Genomic DNA, 18137 nt, shown 5'->3' on the forward strand with positions numbered 1-18137 from the left:
CACAGCAAGCTAACTCGGTATACATGTCAGCACAATCTTTATAGCCATAAAATGAATATACAGTAAAATGTATTGTATCAGCCTAAAAAGCTGTAAAACACAAAATTAACATGATTACATATCAACTGCATATGCTCATATTACAAGTCCATTATTTGTAGTTACAAGTATGTTAGATGTATATTTTAATTTATGTATTTTTAATTAAATGTATTGTATCTATAATCTTAACACAATGTTGAAAAGTCATAAACCCCCACCTCACAATCCATCGACCCCAAACTGTTCACACCCCTCTTGTTGGCGATTTATTTTTGTTGTTGCAGTTTTAAAGCTAATTTCCTCCAATTATAGACATTTTGCCATGTCATATGTGTGTTCACATGATACTTTAGTGACTCAACAAAAACAAAGGAGGGGTTGAGGCCCCTGGTCAATTAATCATGATAACTACAAGATTTAGATAGCTGGTTAGCATAACATACCTACCTAGCTACCATAGGCTACCTAGTTGATCAACTGGACATTTTTGACAGGTTATAAATAGCTCTTTAAAGTCTGTCAGTGAGTGACATAGCAAGAGGAAAACTGCCCATACACTAACACATTTTGAATTGGTGCCTTGTGCATTCTCTACTATTACAACTCTCGACAGCAATAAATTGAAAGCCCAACTGAGTAAAAATAAATACATAAAAATAACATGTATGTTTTGTCAGACCCACGGTTCATATTGACCCTGTTGAATATGGGGTTAGTAATGCTAGTCTTTTGTTCTTGTTCTTCACACACATTTGCTGATTAGAGACTTCATCTGCGTAATTACACACTTGTGCTTCCTTTTCTTAGCAATGAATTTCATTACAATAAAACTAGAATGGAAATGTGAGCGGACAAATCGTTCTCTTGGAGCACTCCAGTTGACAGAGTGTATTTAGCTTGGTGGCAGCGTCACATTTTAGTGACCTTCTCCACATCCTTATCCACAATGTTAAACTGAGAGTCTTTGAATCCAGCGTTGTTTGATCCATTCTTCAGCTCTGACCCAGCTTTTTCATTTATCTCAGGGTCTAATGCCTGTGGAAGACACACAAAGACCATACCAGGAGCCAGTTATTAACACACACAGAGATAGACACAGCCACAGAACATTCAATACAGATGTAGGCCTACAGTATGAGAGAGAGAGAGAGAGAGAGAGAGAGGGTTGGAGGATGAGGCTTTACCTCTGAGTCCTTGCCACAGCCAGCGCAGAATAGATCACTTCTCCTTACAAAGAGATCCAAGCGTAGATTCTCCTGCTTGCAGCCACCTGGAAAGACACAACACAGGGAGATGTCTGGCTTAACTAAATGCATACGATATCAATTTGAACGAGCCTAAGTCATTATTTTCCGAAACCAAACTCCTCGTCAGGTCATGATGTCAAACATAACTCATAACATGCACTATGCTGTTAGGGTTAGCACTAAAGGAGGTGTCCTCACCTGTGATAGCGCTTACCACCAGGCCCACGGTCACAGTCACCAGAGTGCCCAGGAGACAGAAGTACAAGTAGGACAGGGAATACCATGAGTCTGCCAGAGCTGGCCGGTCACTGTAACAACAAGAGAAAGAGTCATACCTGAGCAACTTTATCTCAGCCCCCCCCTAACATATTAGCCCCGTGAAATCAGATTCCTTTCAATGAAACAGAATGTAAGCTGGCAAGATCAGGCTGGTTTAACAAGGCTGCTAACCCATAGCTATAAGCACCATAGGACTGGTCAAAGGTCTTTGGAGACAGTGGTTATAAAGTGACTGTGAGTAACTCACTCAGGCAGAGGGGTCAGTGTTACTGCCCTGGTCCATGGGGCCAGGGTGGTGTAGTTCAGGTCCTGTGTGCGGTTACAGCCTGCCACACTGATTGGCAGGGGGTTGGTCTTATCAGCTAAGGGTGGGTATATCTGCGCTCCAATGCCTACCCACAGGGTAATAACAAGGCCCACTATCAATCCTGTGAGTCCCCCCTGCAAGGCATAAGGAAGCAGTCTCAGTACTGTCTTAACTATAGAGATACATTACATAAATTGTTATATTGTCTAACGTTTAACATTGTTGTATTTAACAACAAAATATTGATTTGTATGTCAGGACTTTTATAGTATTTACAGATGTTCATTTCTCTTTGAATAATGAGTTAATCCGTCTTTAAGTATGAATGATGACAATGATATGAATAAGATTGGGGATACCTACTGTTGAGTTTGCTGTGCGCCAGAACATGCCTAGTACGTAAAGTCCAAGAAGAGGTCCACTTATCATTCCAAATATGGACAGTGCTGCCTGAAAAGAGACAACTGTTAGAAACATAAAGTGGAGGGGATGACTACCAGACAGCAGGTGGTGCTACAGAGCCACATCTGATTGTTTTCCTACCTGCAAAATGCTTCCCATCAGTGAAGCTATTGCAGCCATCCCAATGCACAAAAACCCGAAGAAAACACCTGGAATATGTCCAAAGATAATTAAATATCCGAAAAACATATGATGAACATGTGATGATTAAGAATATATTTACATGTAAAGTAACAACATATAATGTACATACTAAAGAAAAATTCTAACTGACCTATATTTGTATGACATTATTGTTTGAATGAACCCACATATCATTTTGTTAGTCTTACATAGGGCTGTGGCGGTCATGACATTTTGTCAGATGGTTATTGTTTTGTGTGAAACTCACTGAGGCCCATGTTGATCCAGGACACCTGTTTATCTGTCAGGTTCTTGCACACTGGCCTGACGAAGTCCTCCACAGTGACAGCCACCAGCGCATTGATGCTGGAGGACACAGTACTGAAACAGACACAATGACAATAGCTGAGGAGAAGAGAAATAATGTCCTTTGTCTGCAGGGAATTCATCGTTAAACACATTCATTAATAGGTTAGTAGTGGAATACCGCTTGTGTTTGGACCCAGGACGGGGTAGGGGGTCGTGAGGTGGGGTTTTGTTACTATGCCAATCAATTTAAATATCCATCTAGACCTTTTCCACCTAGAAAATATGTGTGACCAAACCTTCTCTATTTGGGTTCCCCTTGGAGTATACTCACCTTAGGGTACCACTGTATGCTGCAGACACAAACAATCCAGGGACTCCAGGATAGGCTGCCAGAGTGTCCATCACCAGGTAAGGAAGCAGCTTGTTTACACAAACACACACACCGGTCAGTTTCAAAATTTGATAACACTGCCGTAGTCAAATCAAAATCAAATCACATTTTATTTGTCACATGCTTTGTAGACAACAGGTGTAGAGTAACAATGAAATGTTTACTTATGGGTCCTTTTCCAACAATGCAGAGTTAAAAATAATAAGAAAAAAATGGTGACAGTGAATAGCATGGCTATATATAGGGAGTAGAAAATAACATGGCTATATACAGGGAGTAGAAAATAACATGGTTATATATAGGGAGTAGAACATAACATGGTTATATATAGGGAGTAGAAAATAACATGGTTATATATAGGGAGTAGAACATAACATGGTTATATATAGGGAGTAGAAAATAACATGGCTATATACAGGGAGTAGAAAATAACATGGTTATATATAGGGAGTAGAACATAACATGGTTATATATAGGGAGTAGAAAATAACATGGCTATTTATAGGGAGTAGAACATAACATGGTTATATATAGGGAGTAGAAAATAACATGGCTATATACAGGGAGTAGAAAATAACATGGTTATATACAGGGAGTAGAACATAACATGGTTATATATAGGGAGTAGAAAATAACATGGCTATATATAGGGAGTAGAAAATAACATGGCTATATACAGGGAGTAGAAAATAACATGGCTATATATAGGGAATAGAAAATAACATGGCTATATACAGGGAGTAGAAAATAACATGGTTATATACAGGGAGTAGAACATAACATGGTTATATACAGGGAGTAGAAAATAACATGGCTATATATAGGGAGTAGAAAATAACAGTGCTTTATATCTTGAGTAGAAAATAACAGTGCTTTATATAGGGAGTAGAAATTAACATGGCTATATATAGGGAGTAGAAAATAACAGTGCTTTATATAGGGAGTAGAAAATAACATGGCTATATATAGGGAGTAGAAAATAACAGTGCTTTATATAGGGAGTAGAAAATAACATGGCTATATATAGGGAGTAGAAAATAACATGGTTATATATAGGGAGTAGAACATAACATGGTTATATATAGGGAGTAGAAAATAACATGGCTATATACAGGGAGTAGAAAATAACTGCTTTATATAGGGAGTAGAAATTAACATGGCTATATATAGGGAGTAGAAAATAACAGTGCTTTATATAGGGAGTAGAAAATAACATGGCTATATATAGGGAGTAGAAAATAACATGGTTATATATAGGGAGTAGAACATGACATGGTTATATATAGGGAGTAGAAAATAACATGGCTATATACAGGGAGTAGAAAATAACATGGCTATATATAGGGAGTAGAAAATAACATGGCTATATACAGGGAGTAGAAAATAACATGGCTATATATAGGGAATAGAAAATAACATGGCTATATACAGGGAGTAGAAAATAACATGGTTATATACAGGGAGTAGAACATAACATGGTTATATATAGGGAGTAGAAAATAACATGGCTATATATAGGGAGTAGAAAATAACAGTGCTTTATATAGGGAGTAGAAAATAACATGGCTATATATAGGGAGTAGAAAATAACAGTGCTTTATATAGGGAGTAGAAATTAACATGGCTATATATAGGGAGTAGAAAATAACAGTGCTTTATATAGGGAGTAGAAAATAACATGGCTATATATAGGGAGTAGAAAATAACATGGCTACATATAGGGAGTAGAAAATAACATGGCTATATATAGGGAGTAGAAAATAACAGTGCTTTATATAGGGAGTAGAAAATAACATGGTTATATATAGGGAGTAGAAAATAACAGTGCTTTATATAGGGAGTAGAAAATAACAGTGCTTTATATAGGGAGTAGAAAATAACATGGCTATATATAGGGAGTAGAAAATAACATGGCTTTATGTAGGGAGTAGAAAATAACAGTGCTTTATATAGGGAGTAGAAAATAACATGGCTATATATAGGGAGTAGAAAATAACAGTGCTTTATATAGGGAGTAGAAAATAACATGGCTATATATAGGGAGTAGAAAATAACAGTGCTTTATATAGGGAGTAGAACATAACATGGCTATATATAGGGAGTAGAAAATAACAGTGCTTTATATAGGGAGTAGAAAATAACATGGCTTTATGTAGGGAGTAGAAAATAACATGGCTATATATAGGGAGTAGAAAATAACAGTGCTTTATATAGGGAGTAGAACATAACATGGCTATATATAGGGAGTAGAAAATAACAGTGCTTTATATAGGGAGTAGAAAATAACATGGCTTTATGTAGGGAGTAGAAAATAACATGGCTATATATAGGGAGTAGAAAATAACATGGTTATATATAGGGAGTAGAACATAACATGGTTATATACTGGGAGTAGAAAATAATAGTGCTTTATTTAGGGAGTAGAAAATAACATGGCTTCATGTAGGGAGTAGAAATTAACATGGCTATATATAGGGAGTAGAAAATAACAGTGCTTTATATAGGGAGTAGAAAATAACATGGCTATATATAGGGAGTAGAAAATAACAGTGCTTTATATAGGGAGTAGAAAATAACATGGCTATATATAGGGAGTAAAGTGACTAGCAGCTGCGTATGAAGTGTGTGTGTGTGTGTGTGTGTGTGTGTGTGTGTGTGTGTGTGTGTGTGTGTGTGGGTAGAGTCCAGTGTACATGCATAGAGTCAGTGAAAGAGAGGGTCAAAAGGGTAGCAATTTGATTAGCTATTTAGCAGTCTTGTTTAGTCTTATGGCTTGGGGCAGATCTGTTCAGTGTCAGAGAGAGCAGTCTGGGGCTTGTGTGGCTGGAGTCTTGGACAATTTTTTGGGTCATCCTCTGAAACCGACAGGTATAAAGGTCCTGGATGGCAGGGAGCTCGACCCCAGTGATATACTGGGCCATACGCACTTCCCTATGTAGCGCCTTGCGGTTGGATGCCAAACAGTTGCCATACGAAGTGGTAATGCTGTCACGCCCTGATCTGTTTTACCTGTTCCTGTGATTGTCTCCACCTCCTCCAGGTGTCGCTTATTTTCCAAAGTGTATTTATCCCTGTGTTTTCTGTCTCTCTGTGCCAGTTCGTCTTGTATTTTTAGTCAAGTCAACCAGCGTGTTCTTTTCATACTCCTTTTTGCTATTCTCCTTTTTCTAGTCCTCTCGGTTCTGAGCCTTGCCTGTTTCTGGACTCTGTACCCGCCTGCCTGACCATTCTGCCTGCCATGACCACGAGCCTGTCTGCCACTCTGTACCTCCTGGACTCTGATCTGGTTTTAACCTTTTTGCCTGTCCACGACCATTCTCTTGCCTACCCCTTTGGATTATTAAACAGTGTAAGACTCCAACCATCTGCCTCCTGTGTCTGCATCTGGGTCTCGCCTTGTGCCTTGATAGTACGAACTGGCCATGACAGACCCAGCAGACTTGGACCAGCTCTACCACACTGTCTCCCCGTAGGGAGTCACCATTAGGAGACATGAGGAGTTGGCCTTTTGGAAGGGCTCAGGTCCTTGACGGAATGCCACGACCATGGGTTAAAGGCTATTATGGAGCAAATCAGGGAGTTAGCTTAGAGGCTAAACCCCAATCACCCAGTAATTTTTCCCCTATCTGTGGTGAGTTTGTACAGCCTATCCCGGCTCCCTGAGAACCCCGCTTACCTCCTCCAGAGCCATATTCTGGGAATCCTGGTACCTGCCGGGGTTTTCATTCTCAGTGCTCGCTTATTTTTGAGCTACAGCGATCTTCGTTTCCTTCAGACAGATCAAAGATAGTGTATATTATTACGCTAATGTCGGGAAGTGCGATCTCCTGGGCTACGGCAGTTTGGGAGCAACAATCTGCCATTTGTGGTCATCTGGAGGAATTCATGGCAGAAGTGAGAAAGGTATTTGAGTCTCCTGTTTCCGGGAGGAAGGCGGCCAGTAAACTGCTTGACTTACGTCAAAACTCCCGTAGTGTGGCAGACTACGCGGTTGATTTCCGCACATTGGCCGCTGAGGATGCCTCGAATCCGAGGTCTCTTTCCAATACTTTTTTGCACAGATTATCTGAGGAGGTAAAGGATGAGCTAGCTGCTCGGGAATTGCCGATCGATCTCGACTCGCTTATCTCCCTTACCATTAAAATTGATGGACGCCTAAGGGAACACAAGAGTGAGAGAAAGTCTGGTCTCGGACACACTCGTGCACCCGCTATGGCGCATTCACCTCCAAGGGAATCTGGAAGTTTCAGAAGGCAGCTCTTCCGAGAGGATTCGAAGCCACCCGAGCACTCTCGGGAATCTACGACGGGTGAATTGGATACTCCTGAGCGTATGCAGTTGGGAAGAGCTAGGTTATCAGTGTCACATCTGCTCCTCCTACGCCCTCTGGTGTTCATCCTGTGTCTTCTTGACCTGCAGTTACTCCCCCTGTAAACTCTCTCTCTCTCTCCCTCTCCCTCTCCCTCTCTGTGTGATTGCGTGGTTGGAGACAGGTGTGCTGGAGTCAGAGCAGATCCCTACCAGCTGCAACTCGTTCCATAATCAAGACCTCTACAAATAGTCAGTCCTGCCACTTCCACTCTGCCAGATTGTAATCTCTGCTCAGTCAGTTCATGATTCTAGCCATTTATGATTATTCAAGATCCTGTTACACTGCTGTGCCTGTTTCCATGCCTGACACCGTTTATCCTCTCATTGCAGTTACCGCTCTGTCTCTGCCTCCTGTCACCTGCTCCACATCTCACCACCCAACTACCTTGCTCTGGATTTTACTCACCATGGTGGTGAGTAAAATCCATGGTGAGTCAGACTGGGAGTTCACCCCCACACCCCTTTTTGCTCTTGTGCTGTGGGGAGACCAGTCTAAGTCTCTCTGAGTGCTCATTGACTCTAGGGCTGATGCAAGTTTTATGGATGCCACGATAGCTTCGGAGCTTAGTATTCCCTCTCAGCCTCTCTCTGTGCCCATGGATGCTAGGGCACTGGATGGCCGCACTATAAGGAAAGTCACCCATAGTACTGTGCCCGTTCAATTACGGATTTCTGGTAACCACAGTGAGACCATACAGTTCCTCCTCATTGCATCTCCCCATGTTCCGGTTGTTTTGGGATTTTGCTGGCTTCAAAAGCACAATCCGATGATTGATTGGACCACAAGCTCCATCCTGGGTTGGAGCCCATCTTGACATTCCCACTGCCTTCAAGCAGCACAGCCTTCCTCAAGTCATCTTCCTCTGGATGTTAGCAAGACTGTGGATGTCTCTGCTATCCCCACAGAATGCCATGATCTCCTGGAAGTGTGCTACTTCCCTTCCCCCGCACCGTCCTTATGATTGTGCCATTGATCTTCTCCCAGGCACTACACCACCTCGGCATTGATTGTATTCTCTGTCTGGACCAGAGACCAAAGCTATTGAGGAGTCTCTGGTCACTGGGGCCGTGCGTCCGTCTGCATCTCCTGCCGGTGCAGGGTTTTCTTTGTGGAGAAGAAGGACAAGACCCTGCATCCGTGCATTGACTACCGGGAACTTAATGACCTTACTGTCAAGAATCGTTAGCCCCTACCTCTCCTCTCCTCGGCGTTTGAACGTCTCCAGTGGGCCACCGTATTTTCCAAGTTGGACCTTCGAAATGCCTACCACCTTGTTGGGATATGCGAGGGGGATGAGTGGAAGACAGCCTCAACACAGCCAGTGGACACTATGAGTACCAGGTCATGCCATTTGGACTCACCAACGCCCCTGCTGTTTTCCAGGCTTTGGTCAATGATTTGCTTCGGGACATGCTAAACCGGTTTGTGTTCGTGTGCCTTGACAACATCCTGTTTTTTTCCCGATCTGCACAAGAACATGTTCTTCATGTCAGACAGGTCCTTCAGCACCTCCTGGAGAACCAACTGTTCTTGAAAGCCGAGAAGTGTGAGTTGCACCACTCTACAATCACCTTTCTGGGATATGTCATTGCTGAGGGCAATGTTCTGGTAGATCCTGGAAAGGTGAAAGCAGTGGTGGATTGGCCTCAACCAACGTCCAGGGTGCAGTTGCAACGGTTTCTTGGGTTTGCAAACTTCAACCGCCGTTTCATTCGGGACTACAGCACCCTGGCGGCCCCCCTCTCAGCACTCACCTCTTCCAAGGTACCGTTCAAATGGTCTCCAGCTGTCGACAAAGCCTTTGTGGACCTGAAGCATCGGTTCACAACAGCACCCATCTTCATCCATCCGGACTCCTTGCGTCAATTTGTGGTGGAAGTAGATGCTTCGGATTTTGGAGTGGGGGCCATCCTGTCCCGGCGATCTGCCCAGGACCAGAAGCTTCATCCCTGTGCCTTCCTGTCCCATCGTCTCAATCCTGATGAAAGGAACTACGATGTTGGCAACCGAGAACTCCTGGCGGTGAAGATGGCATTGGAAGAGTGGAAGCACTGGCTGGAAGGAGCAGAACAGCCATTCCTGGTCTGGACCGACCATACAAACCTGGAATATCTCCGTACAGCCATGCGCCTCAACTCCAGGCAGGCTCGGTGGGCCCTCCTGTTCACCAGATTTAACTTCACCATCTCCTGCCACCCAGGGTCAAAGAATGTGAAGCCTGACGCCCTCTCCGGCCTATACAGTTCCTCTGCCACACCCTCGACCTCTGAAACCATTCTCCATACCTCATGCCTTGCTGCCACCGTGGATTGGGGTATTGAAAACCTGGTCCGCGAGGCACAACGCTCCCAGCCTGGAACTGAAGGGGGCCCGGCTAACCGGCTGTTTGTCCCTAATCCAGTCCGGTCCTGGAAATGGCTCATTCCTCCAGGCTGACCTGTCATCCAGGGTCCTGTCGTACACTAGCCTTCCTCCGACAACTGTGGCCAACAATGGTCCCTGACGTCTCTGCCTTTTTGCTGCATGCACAGTGTGTGCTCAGAACAAGACTCCATGGCAAGCTCCTTCTGGCCTCATTCAGTCACTACCGGTCCCTCATCGTCCCTGGTCTCATATCTCTGGACTTTGTCACTGGGCTCCCTCCATCTGATGGCAACACTGTCATTCTGACGGTAGTTGATCGGTTCTCCAAGGCCGCCGATTTCATCTCTCTCCCCAAACTACCTACTGCCAAGGAGACGGCCCAGCTTATGGTGCAGCATGTCTTCCGGATCCATGGACTCCCAGTAGACATGGTCTTCGATCAGGGTCCTCAGTTCTCGTCACAGTTCTGGTACCCATGCTGCACCCTTATTGGGTCATGGGACAGTCTGTCATCCGGATTCCATCCCCAAACTAACGGTCAGTCAGAGCGAGTCAACCAAGACCTGGAGACCACCTTAAGGTGCCTGGCCTCAACCAACCCCACTACCTGGAGCCGTCAACTGGTCTGGATGGAGTATGCCCGGAACACCCTTCCCAATTCTGCCACGGGACTCACCCCATGGAGCACTCGAAAGGGGAATCAGCCTCCACTCTTCCTGGAACAAGAGCAGGAGGTCAGCGTACCCTCGGCCCAGATGTTTGTCCACCGTTGTTGACGTACCTGGAGAAGAGCTAGGGCGGCTATTCTCAAGACCAACTCCAGGTATCGTCGACATGTGGACCGTCGCCGGACCCCAGCTCACCGCAACCGCACTGGGCAGAGGGTATGGCTTTCCACTAGGGATCTGCCCCTTTGGGTAGAGTCTTGCAAGCTGTCTCCTCGGTTCATTGGTCCTTTTCCCATCTCCAGAGTCCTGAGTTCCACTGCTGTCCATCTTGTGTTACCCCATACCCTCCTTATTCACCCTACCTTCCATGTGTCTAGGATTAAGCCCATGTCTCACTGTCCTTTGTCTTCTGTCGCCAGGCCCATCCCTCCCCCCCGGGTTATCGGTGGCCAGCCAGCGTATACGGTGAGACGCCTCCTGAAGGTTCGACCACAGGGCAGAGGTTTCCAGTACCTGGTTGACTGGGAGGGTTATGGCCTGGAGGAGAGGTGCTGGGTCCCGGCTAAAGACATCTTGGACCCGGCCTTCGCTGAGCTGTAGTCAATGAACAGCATTCTCACATAGGTGTTCTTTTGTCCAAGTGGGAAAAGGCAGTGTGGAGTGCAATAGAGATTGCGTCATCTTTGGATCTGTTGGGTAAGTATGCGAATTGGAGGGTCAAGGGTGTCTGGGTGATGGTGTTGATGTGAGTAATTTCAAAACCAGCCTTTCAAAGCATTTCATGGCTACAGATGTGAGTGGTTAGGGGCGATAGTCATTTAGATGGGTTACCTTGGCGTTCTTAAGCACAGGGACTATGGTGGTCTGCTAGAAACATGTAGGTATTACAAACTGGGTCAGGGAGAGATTGAAAATGTCAGTGAAGACACTTCGCAACTGGTCAGCGCATGCTCTAAGTACGTGTCCTGGTAATCCGTCTGGCCCTGCCGTATTTTGAATGTTAATCTGAGTGATCACACAGTCTTCCGGAACAGCTGGTGCTCTCACGCATGGTTCATTGTTGTTTGCCTCGAAGCGAATATAGTAGGCATTTCCCTCATTTGGTAGGCCCCTGTCACTTTGCAGCTCGTGGCTATGTTTCCCTTTATAATCCGTGATAGTTTGCAAGCCCTGCCACATCCGATGAGCATCAGAGCCGGTGTAGTAGAATTTGATCTTAGTCCTGTTTTGATGCTTTCCCTGTTTGATGGTTCCTTGGAGGACGTAGCAGGATTTCTTGTAAGCATCCGCGTTAGTGTCGCGCTCCTTTCAAGCGGCAGCTCTAGCCTTTATCTCAGTGCGGACATTGCCTGTAGTCCATGGCTTCTGGTTGGGATATGTATGGAAGGTCACTTTGGGAAGAAGACGTCGGTGCACTTAGTAATGAAGCCAGTGATTAATGTGGTAAACTCCTCAATGCCATCGGATTAATCCCGGAACATATTCCAGTCTGTGCTAGCAAAACAGTCCTGTAATTTAACATCTGCTTAATCTGACCACTTCTGAACTAAGCGTGTCACTGGTACTTCCTGTTTGAGTCTTTGCTTGTAAGGAGAAATCAGGAGGACAGAGTTATGGTCAGATTTGCCAAATGGAGGGTGAATGAGAGCTTTGTATGCATGTCTGTGTGAGTAAAGATAATTTTTAGTTGTTTTTTCCCCCCCCTATAGTCGCACAGGTGACATGCTGGTAGAAATGATTTCAGTTTTCCTGCATTGAAATCACCAGCCACTAGGAGCGCCTTCCTCTGGAAGAGCATTTTCTTGTTGGCTTATGGCCTTACAGCTTATTGAGTATGGTCTTAGTGCCAGCATCGGTTTGTGGTGGTAAATAGACAGCTACAAAAAATATAGATGTAAACTCTCTTGGTAAAAAGTATGGTCTACAATTTATCATGAGATATTCTAACTCAGGCGAGCAGAACCTTGAGACTTCTTTAATATTAGTGTAGCAATTTATATGCCGTCCATGCCTATATTAACCATAGCTGTCTTACACTTACTTACCTGATCAACTGCCCCTACATCACCGTTAGTGAATGGATCACAGTCTTTGTAAATGGAGTACATGGTGAGGCCGGAGAACACTGCTAAGCTCACAGTCAACCAGAGACCAATTATATTCCCATAGAGTGACCTGAAGGTATTAAAGAAAGCAAACATGGAACAAACACTCATATTGCTATTCTTCTTTCACAGCTTTTCCTGTATGAATGTTCTAAATTGTGGAAAGTAGGAGTGCACCTTACAGTTTGGCTTGGGTTAGGGTTTTGCAAGAGATGTAACGCTGCACCTGTGACTGGTTGATGGAGTAAATGGACACCCACATTATACTGCCACCAACCACAATCGTCCAGAACGTGTGACGCTTCAAAGGGTCTGGATCAAAACTGCATTAGAAGGTATTACATTGAAAATGCTCAGTAAACTATGAGTCATACTGTGCTGGTAATTCATTTTTATCATTGTAGCTATTCAATCCCTGCATGACATTTGTGGACATTATACTTACTCAAACGCGCTGAGCCTGCCTCCCTGGTAGCAGTCGTCCCAGATCTTCCCCAGGCCCCCCTGGATGACAGCCCCCCTGGCGATGACAGCCACGAAACCTGCTAACATGATCACCATCTGAAACACGTCTGTCCATATCACCGCTTTCAGACCTCCCTGAGAACAACAATACAACATGGAGTCAGGGGAAGGAATGTACAGTATGCCGTAACCTCATGTACACAAAAGAGGTATGTTCATGTGTAGGTTCTGTTGTGTTTCCTGGACCCTAGTAATTGCCCATAACTAGGGCACAGAGTTTTCCTTGCATGGTCATGTCATGGGGTCAGGAAAAACTCCTGGCCTTGGTCATGTCTATTGTCACAGCAGGAAGGTGTTGATTGCTGATTGGGAGTGTGTGAGATGAGCCACTGACCAGGGTACAGTAGAGGATGCACACCACCCCAGTGGCCACCAGCACTCCCCAGAGGTCCATCCCTGTGACTGAAACACACAGAGGTACAGACCCGTTTACATGACATGTCCAAATAATACTCTTCAACTGTTTCCTTGAGATTAAACTATATACATATGAATCATGTATGATATCACTTAACCTAACAATATCTGCATGTTCTCTTTTGAGCTGCTGATAGCATCAATTCATTAACAATTAGACAACACAATCATCAGATCATAGACCAATTTAATTAGCTAAAGATGTATAATCAGCCAGACCCTCGATCAACGCACATATAATATTATTGTGGTTTGGATAAGGGACATGACAGAGGTACTTTGCATATGACTTACTTTGATTGAGTGCGAGAGCTGGCGCATATATGACCATACCAGTGTACAGGGCCTGAAAGGAACACAGCAATTAGTTGATTGATGTTAACATATACTTGATGCACATTCATAAAGGTGGAATGTTTACCTGAGATGGCCAGATGGCTTTAGAAAAACAGGCAATGGAAAAAAGAAGGGCAATTTTTTGTCGTTAAAGTATTACAGATATTATTGTTTCCACCAAATCCTTAGGGAAGTATTGCCTATCCTTTCATCCCATCTTCATAATGTTAACTGAATATTTACCGTTTGTGTGATGTACATGGATGTCCCGATCACCCGAATCAACTTATTAAAGCGCATCTCCAGATACTGCAGAGAAAATAAACATTTTAGTCAAACCTGGCCTGATTTCATTGGCTTTTTACACTTGTAAATATTTGTTCCTACCCAGCTAATAACAACATGTTCCCAAATTGTTTGAGAACGTTCCCGTAAGTGTCTCATTAGGTCACTAACCCTCAGAAAACTGAACACATGAATTTTCTTGCAACATCCCATGAAATGTTTTTAGAACATTAATGTTGTATATTCTGAGAACATGGTAACCATATTCTGAGTATGTTCTGTTTCAAATTAAGGGAATGTTCCTCCTAACTCTGACATCAAAATCTGCTAAAAGGGTTCTCGGAAGGTCTTTGTTAACATAGATTGTTCCCCTAACTAATGGAAAACTGGACACTCAAACATTAGAGGAACATTACGTGTAACATTACAAAAATTTTCTTTCTCCCTAGAATTGTTATCTGGATAATCAGGAAGTGATGATAATGAAAGATGCATAGACTTTTCAGAAGTATATCTTGGTTCACACCTACCAAGCTATCCACAACTCTGGACCCAAGTATCTCTTGTACCTCATTCTACCCTCCTGTCCCACATGCACCCCTCACTCCTCCAGGTCCATCTACCTTCAGCACCCCCGCAGTAGACTAAAAACAGGGCTTTCAGACACTATTAGGGCTGCAGACTCTCGTTCCTACTTTAAGGCATAGCTCAAGACTGTGCTGTTCAGAAAAGCTATCAAGGACGTCAGCAATTTCTGTTATTATGTCCTCTGGATCTGGCGACACCTGTATATAGCTTTGATTGTTGTCTGTGTTCTATGTTCTGGAATTTTTTTATTATTATTTATTATAAAATGTTTGCACCTTGGGTCTGAGAAAAGCGCTTCACAAATTAAATCATCATTATCTGCATGTCTAAAGCCTCAACATTATTTTGATTAAGTCATCAATGGTTTCTTTGTCAAAACAAAGGAAATAATTGTATGGACTTTTAATGCAATTAGTCACATATTTAGTTATCATATATGCTGAATGAAACAGAAAGACAACCCTCCTGGATTAGATTGCTCTCATGGATCAGTGATGAATCATTAGTTAAATTACAACGGATAGACATGTTAGACATCACCCTCTCATCTACACCTCTCCCTGCTGATTCATCTTATCATCTCATCTACACCCAACCGCTTACCCAAGTTCCCCTATTCCTCTTCACTTTATCTCCATCCACGTTGATTGCACTTGCTGTTTGACCGGTACAATAGACCCAGTGGAATAGTCACAAAAGTACAATGTATTTGACCCAGGTGGGTCTGACACTGGTATATCTCCTTACCTCATAGGTGCTGGTGATGCCCAGGCGGTAGAAGAGAGGGACAAAGATCTCGGCGGTGATGATGGACATGATGGCATAGGAGATGGCAAAGATCCAGTAGTCCGTCCCAAACCGATAGGCTTCGGCTGGCGTGCCGATCACGGTGATGCCAGACATGAAGCTGGCAGTGAGGGACATGGCAACGGGCACCGCTGTCATCTGACGGCCCCCCAGCAGGAACTCACCGCTGTTGTTGTTCTTGCGGCCCCGGATGGCTTGGAACAGGCCAATGCCAGCTGCCCCCAGGACTGTGCCCACAAATACCACATAGTCCCACACTGAGAACGAGGCCACGGGGCCCCCTGTGCCGATCGTCATGGTTAATGAGCCCAGAAGAGATCTCTCAGGCAGGGACCAACACTTATCTCACCTTTACTATCTAAACACCTTCACCCACTGCTCGTAACTTAGATCTTACAGGTTGATTGTTAGGCAATGTTGCTAATATTTAATTTCCTTTCTTTCCAATGCACACAATATTTCCTATTTAAAATTCGATCAAATAAATGTATTATGAATTACAGAATTATTTAACTTTCACAAAGTAGAATTATTATTTAATTTTTCTTAAGAATGTCAAAATATTTTTTTTTTACTAAAATTGAGGCCAACCCGTTTTTCAGTTTTCCAAGAGAACAAACCAATAGCACATCAATTCTCAGTCTACTAGATATGCACCTCAGGAATGCCAGTATCAATACAGATTAAGTGTTGAAATTATTGCAGTTATTTGACAGTTACAATAGACATCCACAATGGAAAGAAATGTTCTTCTACAAACATCCTAGAATCCCAAGAACTAATGTCCAATATTCCTATGTGATAAGTCTTCCTTACTTGTTGAAGTTGAACAACGCTGAAAACTACTAGCAAAGCATCCTCCAGTTTAGCAAGACTTCCTTGTGTGCTCCCCTTGTCCTGACAAAAGCATGGAAGAACACACTATTGGTGCTGGTTAACCATAAATACAACTTTAATGAATCATCACCCAAGGACAACAGATACAGAATTCACCACACCGCCTTCCAAGATTGTAAAACGGAATGATCTTTATATCTGACTTCATAAAGTGTGTTTGGCCTGCAAGCTGCTCTAGCATTCAATAGAAATATACTATTGGTTTTATTATTGAGGTAAATCACCATGCATTGTCAGCCTGACACTGTTGTAACTGTCGAAGCATGGGATCCGCATCAAGAACTCCTGCAATATTTATGGACTCTAAGACCAAACTTTTTTATTATATTTTGTATCATTTTCGTGTGTTTTTGTTCTACCTTATGTTATTTTTAGTACTACAATTATATTGATTACTGCATTGTTGGGTTTAGAGCTTGGACGACAGGAAGTTGCAATGCAGTTACAACCCTGTACTAGTGAACATGACATTAAAACTTGACTGATTAGACTTTCCAGACAAGCAACGTCAGCTGTGAGATAGAACAACACATGCAGTCATTGATCAGCCATTGATGAGTCATTCCATCCCATTGCATGAGTCAGTATATTGGAAAAATAATTTTAAATGCAAGCACTTTTTGAAATAGAAGACAATGTTCAGTTTTTGGGGAAAATAAGGATACTGAATCACTCAAGGACTCAGTTACAACCTTACATGACCATGAGATACAGGGATAATCCTCTATTCAATCATGAACATCAAATTAAAACACTTAAACTGCAATATGAAACTTTTTGGGCTACTGACCAAATTCACATAGAAATGTGAGTTATAGATCTGTCATTCTCAATGAAAGCAAGTCTAAGAAGCAGTATATCTGTTCTATGTGCGTTTTTTCTATGCTTCCCCTTCTTAACCCTCCTGTTGTGTTCGTTTCATGTTAATTAATTCTGTGTTCCCGGCCCAAAATTACCCCCCCATTATAGCTGATTATAAATCCATAATAATACATATATTATCACCTAATATTGTGTTAGATCTTTTTACCAACTTAAGTTTTTGTGAACATTATAAGTTTTGAATTTCTATTTGCTATTTATGGCCTGTAGGCCTCATTGACCTGAGCTCAAGCAACTTGTTTTTGAGTAAAAAAAGCATAATGTGTGGATTATTTTGACTATAACAAATACTCAGATGAAACATATTGTGCTATTTATCACAGACTATCTTGTGTCAAAGTTTAACAAGGACATTTGTTTTGAAACCATTTCAAATTTTTAAATAGTAGGCCCAAAATAACATCTGTTGTGTTCCTGGTCAAACCAGACCGGTATGATTTTATTAGTAAAGAAAGGACATAGGCCCAAAACTACACATGAAAACTTTACCATATTACAAAATGAATGTCTGAACACATTAAAGAACAACAGTAACAATAACAGTATCACTAACAATAACAAAAACATTGAAATAGAGTTGACTCCATATTGTTCACAAATTCAATGAGCAGTTCCACAAACAACAACATCTTATTTTTATGTTGCAGATAAAACAATCTGGTAATAGAAAAAAAAGTGCATGAAACTTGAAAGATAAAAAAATAACATACCTTATCAAGGTTGTTATTAAC

General features: G+C 42.7%; 1 protein-coding gene and 1 long non-coding RNA gene across 3 annotated transcripts; one reads left to right on the plus strand and one right to left on the minus strand.

Annotated features, from left to right (window-relative positions):
• Positions 1-20: 20 nt before the first annotated feature.
• Positions 21-16609, minus strand: LOC115150998 (sodium-coupled monocarboxylate transporter 1). Of its 2 annotated transcripts, XM_029694885.1 has the most exons (16): positions 16444-16608; positions 15568-15854; positions 14191-14256; positions 13906-13957; positions 13529-13596; positions 13115-13269; positions 12852-12992; positions 12610-12739; positions 3101-3189; positions 2729-2841; positions 2419-2486; positions 2239-2325; positions 1816-2009; positions 1488-1597; positions 1227-1312; positions 21-1077 (listed from the first exon to the last, which is right to left on the minus strand). In XM_029694885.1, the coding sequence occupies exons 2-16, from the start codon at positions 15763-15765 to the stop codon at positions 952-954; spliced, it is 1683 nt and encodes a 560-aa protein (XP_029550745.1). In that variant the 5' UTR covers positions 15766-15854; positions 16444-16608; the 3' UTR covers positions 21-951. The 2 variants fall into 2 exon arrangements, with proteins under 2 accessions (XP_029550745.1, XP_029550744.1); XM_029694884.1 differs by having other exon boundaries at positions 15568-16609.
• Positions 13213-15653, plus strand: LOC115151001 (uncharacterized). The gene is made up of 3 exons (XR_003867188.1): positions 13213-13343; positions 13480-13611; positions 15575-15653. It is a non-coding gene; the product is annotated as an uncharacterized LOC115151001 (long non-coding RNA).
• Positions 16610-18137: the final 1528 nt, after the last annotated feature.

The sequence above is a fragment of the Salmo trutta genome, chromosome 16, assembly GCF_901001165.1.
Source record: "Salmo trutta chromosome 16, fSalTru1.1, whole genome shotgun sequence".
Classification (NCBI taxonomy): domain Eukaryota; kingdom Metazoa; phylum Chordata; class Actinopteri; order Salmoniformes; family Salmonidae; genus Salmo; species Salmo trutta.